This window comes from Carassius auratus, chromosome 18 (assembly GCF_003368295.1).
Source record: "Carassius auratus strain Wakin chromosome 18, ASM336829v1, whole genome shotgun sequence".
In the NCBI taxonomy this organism is placed as follows: domain Eukaryota; kingdom Metazoa; phylum Chordata; class Actinopteri; order Cypriniformes; family Cyprinidae; genus Carassius; species Carassius auratus.
In genome coordinates, this window is record NC_039260.1 from 1,204,040 (window position 1) to 1,208,591 (window position 4,552).

A 4,552-nucleotide genomic window follows, 5' to 3' on the forward strand; every position below is an offset into this window, starting at 1 on the left:
TTATTTCACTTCTTTTGGACTGATGCATGCGATGCTTCCGCTGCCTGCAATTAAACTGCTTGAAAGATCAAAGACAATTTTTAATATAACTCCAACTGGATTCATCTGAAAGAAGAAAGTCATATACACCCAGGATGCCTTGAGGGGAAATGTAATTTTAATTTTTTTGTGAACTACCCCTTTAACCTGTTAAATGTCACCCGTCCCGTATACGGGACACCTACGTTGACTATACTATATTACAATCAAATTTAATCTAATCTTGACAAACTATATATCGTTGGAAAGGTCTAAGACTCCCAAATATATATTATACCAATATTTTTTGTTAAAAATTATGTAGGAAAAGTAATAGATCAATTTATGACAAGAGTGCACCCTCAAAAATCTACATTACAAAAGGAGCTTTGACCTTTGTTTAAAAAAAAGACTTCCTCGTTGCCTTTTTCTCTATCACATTTTAGAAATCATCAGAAGTTATATATCACTTGAAAACATAAAATCTCAAAATTCATCCTTCAAAACCCATTTTACAAAATCATGTTACAAAATGTTTTCAGTCATGAAATATAAAAATTTAGGTTTGTATCATGCTCATTCAAGTCTATCTTCAAAAACGTGAGTGACAGTTAACAGGTTAATATCTTGCTCCCTAGAGTGCATTGTGTACAGTTCTGTTTGTTTTTACAAACCAAAGATTTAGTCGAATTGCAATGAGTGTTAAACCTGGAGTGTTTGTTTAATACTTAATCAAAAAGTCAAATTAGATGCAAATTAGCTAATGTTGTTGTGCCTTCTCCATCCAGCGTGCTGAGTAATGAACACGGCCCGGAGGCCTACGAGCTTCACATCTCCGTGAAGGACTACTGCTTCGCCCGAGAGGACCGCATCATCGGCATGACAGTCCTGCAGCTCAGAGAACTGGCCGAGAAGGGCAGCTTGAACACCTGCTATCCGCTGGCCAGGAGTGTAACCATGGACGAAACCGGCCTGACCATCCTGAGAATACTCTCCCAAAGGACCAACGACGAAGTGGCCAAAGAGTTCGTACGTCTCAAATCAGACACGCGGTCGTCCGAGGAAGTGTCGTAGAAAAGAGCGGTTGTGTTTGTTTTCGTGCATGTGTGTGAAACATCTGTTGGAATGTTCATTTTAAAAGTGTTTACCTACCGTATGCTCTCTATCAAAAATAATATTCTACGTTATGTTCAAGAGACAGTTTTGTATGACGATAACTCTTTTTGAACAGATCTCGTATTTGTTCAGATAAAGTGCCAAATCTGATGAGTAAAAAAAAACAAGAGACTGAATTATTGGTGAACTTGGTATCTTTTCTAAATTTGCTCGATTATTTTGTCTGGTGTATATCGTCTCTTTTTAAGTGCGTAGCCGTTTTGTTCGTCTTCATTCCCGCACCGTTTTTGTTCATCCGTTTCGTTTTTCGTGTTTTTAACACAAGGCACTGGTGGTGCATGTCTCGTTTCTTGGTGACGTCTCTCTCTCTCATGTGTTCGCAGTGACTCGAACCTGCTCCCCTCCAACGTTTTCTATACGAGTCCACTTTAAAAAGAGACCATTTTTTAAAATGGCGATGACTGCTATGAATCTCTTCATAAGTGTTTGTAATTTTATAGTCGTTGACAACAATGAAACCACCTCGAGTGCTGCCGGTCCACGCCGGAGGGGTGGGATTTACTTTTCGTTCGTTTTTCGTAGGTTTAGTTGCTTTACGTTTCCTTTTTTACCATAGGCTTTCAGCCTTTCTGAATTATCACTGTGAACATGGGCTGTGAAAGGCAAGCTTACATCACATTTGTTCACTGTTTGATATCATCTTTTTATTTTTTCAAACAAGTTTGATTCAAAAAAAAAAAAACTGCCAAAGTTTTATGAAAATGTTCTTACAAAAGCAATCCATGGTCTGTGTGAAAATCAGTAAATCTGTGCTACATGCTGTACATTATGTTTTTAGTATTGCCGAATCAGTTCTGATTGCCGATGGGCTGGTTTTTACTTTAATTTGAGATGATTTCTGTGTTGTTTTATCTGGTACGAGATGGTAAATGTTGCTTTACAGAAGAGTCACATCGATCGCCGTCATCTCATTTATTTTTGTTTACAGAGGAAAAAGTTTAACATTTGGTATTTATGCAACATTCCTATGTATTGCACTGATGGCAAATTGTATGTCATGTAAATATATTTAGTGAGAAATTGTAATGAAGCTCTTGTTTGCATTTTTAAGGAAAGCAACTCTCAATCAGCACTGAACGATGGTTTATCATTAAACTTTCAGGCCACACAGAGGACGTCAAAGTTTCAAAAGTTCACAAATGCATGACCAGGTCATCCCAAATAAGAAATTGCATTAGCATTATTTTCATGACGATTAAATACATTGACTGCCCTCCAAATTTTACATTTTTATCAACAATACTGGCAAAGTACACATACATGCATTATAAAATACTGTGTATATATGTCAGACGTACTTAGTTTTTATTGATGGTTTAAATGGTTAAACCATGTTTCAAGGAGATACATAGATACAGATCACTTACGAAAATTAACTAAGGTTTTACTACAAATAAAAGTAATAAATCATAGTTAAACTATGGTAGCTACACATTAACCATGGCTTTGCTTTACTAACCATAGTTTAACCATTGATACACCCCAAAAACACATAGTTACTACACTTTTACTATTATTAGACCAAGGTTGAATGGTTTTGGATGCTAGCGGAGAGCAGGAGGGAAATACGTCACACAACAGAAGGTAAGACCACAGATACAAACACATAGATTCTGCATTGATGACTATTAGCAAGTTATTGACAATCAACACCATATTGGAAAGGTCAAAGTGACACACTACAGACAGCGGCTGTTCCAGACATTTTGGTCATTAACATCGGATAATTCGGCTTAATGCAGTTTGGATACCATTAAATAGAAAACTGGTAAAATGTTATTGTACTACATGAGATTATCAGAATGCAATATAATTGTTTTTCTGTTCTCATTGGCAGTCACACTATAGCTTCCATAATTTAATCAAGATGTCAACAGCTTTCATAATATGTGACCAGTCATAATGGTGAATTTAAAAATGCTTTCCATTGATGCATGGTTTGTTATGATCGGACAATATTTGTCTGAGATACAACTATTAAAAAATCTGGAATCTAAGGGTGCAAAAAATCTAAATCAAATCAAAGTTGTTCAAATGAAGTTCTTAGCAATGCATATTAATAATCAAAAATTAAGTTGTGATATATTTAGAGCAGGAAATTTACCAAATATCTTCATGGAACATGATCTTTACTTAATATCCTAATGATTTTTGGCATAAAAGAAAAATCAATAATTTTGAACTATACGATGTATTGTTGAATATATATATATATATAGAAAATTAAATAATGCACTATATACTGTCACGGGAGGAGCACAAGACAGACACAGTGGGCGTGGCGTCAGGCCTCGGAGAGGCTTTTATTAACAGAAATCATAAAACAAAGGGAATAAAAGTGGCCAAAAGGGGGAAAGTGTCCAAAATAACAGGGAATCTGGTGTCCTCGTCGTGCTGCAGGGCTTGTGTAGGTTGGGCAGTGTTCATTGAGGAAGGGTCCAGGCAAGGGGCGGAGTCCGGCGGCCGCACGCGCTCCCCCTCCTAGGTCCGGGGCGCGAGGGGCGGCGGCTTCTCCTAGCGACCGCGTCTCTCTCGTTGGCCGCGGCGCTGGTAGGGGATGGACGGCCCGGCATCCTGGCCCGTCGGCCGTGTATACGGGTGCGGTTCCCATCCGGATCGCGGGTCCGGCAGCTCACGTCTTGGTGGCGCGGGAGTCCCTCAACGCACCCTTCCTGGACCCACGAGGACACCAGTGTGCATGCACGGGGAAGAGACCGGTCTCCTGAGGAGAGGCGCGTTGGGCTTTTAAACAGCGGCGGTAATGAGGCTCCACTTCCTTCAGGTGTGCCCCATCACACGCCGCCAGCCCTGACTCGTCCAGCGCCCCTCCTCTCACACACCCACTCCAGTCGGGAGCCTGGTGAAGGGCGGCGATTTAGGACGGGGTGCCGGTGATAATCAGGGAGGAGGCAGCTGACTCGTCACATTCCCCCTCCCAAGCGACATCCCCGTCATCAGGGCGCCGCCCACACGGGAGTGCTACCATCCTCAACCAGACTCCAAACGGTCGGAGTGGGCGGGGATTCCTCTCCGGGCGGTCCTCCCTCTCGCAGCGCACCAGAACAGGGACAGAGAAACCGGGTTTTAGTGACAGCCTCAACCAACCACAGGGTAAAATGACAATAACAGAAGTCACTTACCCTTTTTGTGGCTGGGAGGCTGTCCCCAGTTTTCCTCCGTCCCAGTCCGGGTTCTCATGAACGTTTGCAAGCGAGAGGGAGTGACGTCACCAGATGTTTCCCAACTGCGCTGTCTAGGCTCCGCCTTGCCCGCATTCTCCACCAGTGTCACGGGAGGAGCACAAGACAGACACAGTGGGCGTGGCGTCAGGCCTCGGAGAGGCTTTTATTAACAGAAA

General features: G+C 41.6%; 1 protein-coding gene across 3 annotated transcripts in view; it reads left to right on the top strand.

Annotated features, from left to right (window-relative positions):
* Window positions 1-1,932, top strand: part of unc13c (unc-13 homolog C (C. elegans)) — a 121,088-nt gene extending 119,156 nt beyond the window's left edge. For all 3 annotated transcript variants that reach the window (XM_026286981.1, XM_026286982.1, XM_026286983.1), the window contains one exon: window positions 807-1,932. In XM_026286981.1, coding sequence (XP_026142766.1) covers window positions 807-1,092 — 286 coding nt within the window. In that variant the 3' untranslated portion in view covers window positions 1,093-1,932. The remainder of the gene's footprint in view (window positions 1-806) is intronic.
* Window positions 1,933-4,552: the final 2,620 nt, after the last annotated feature.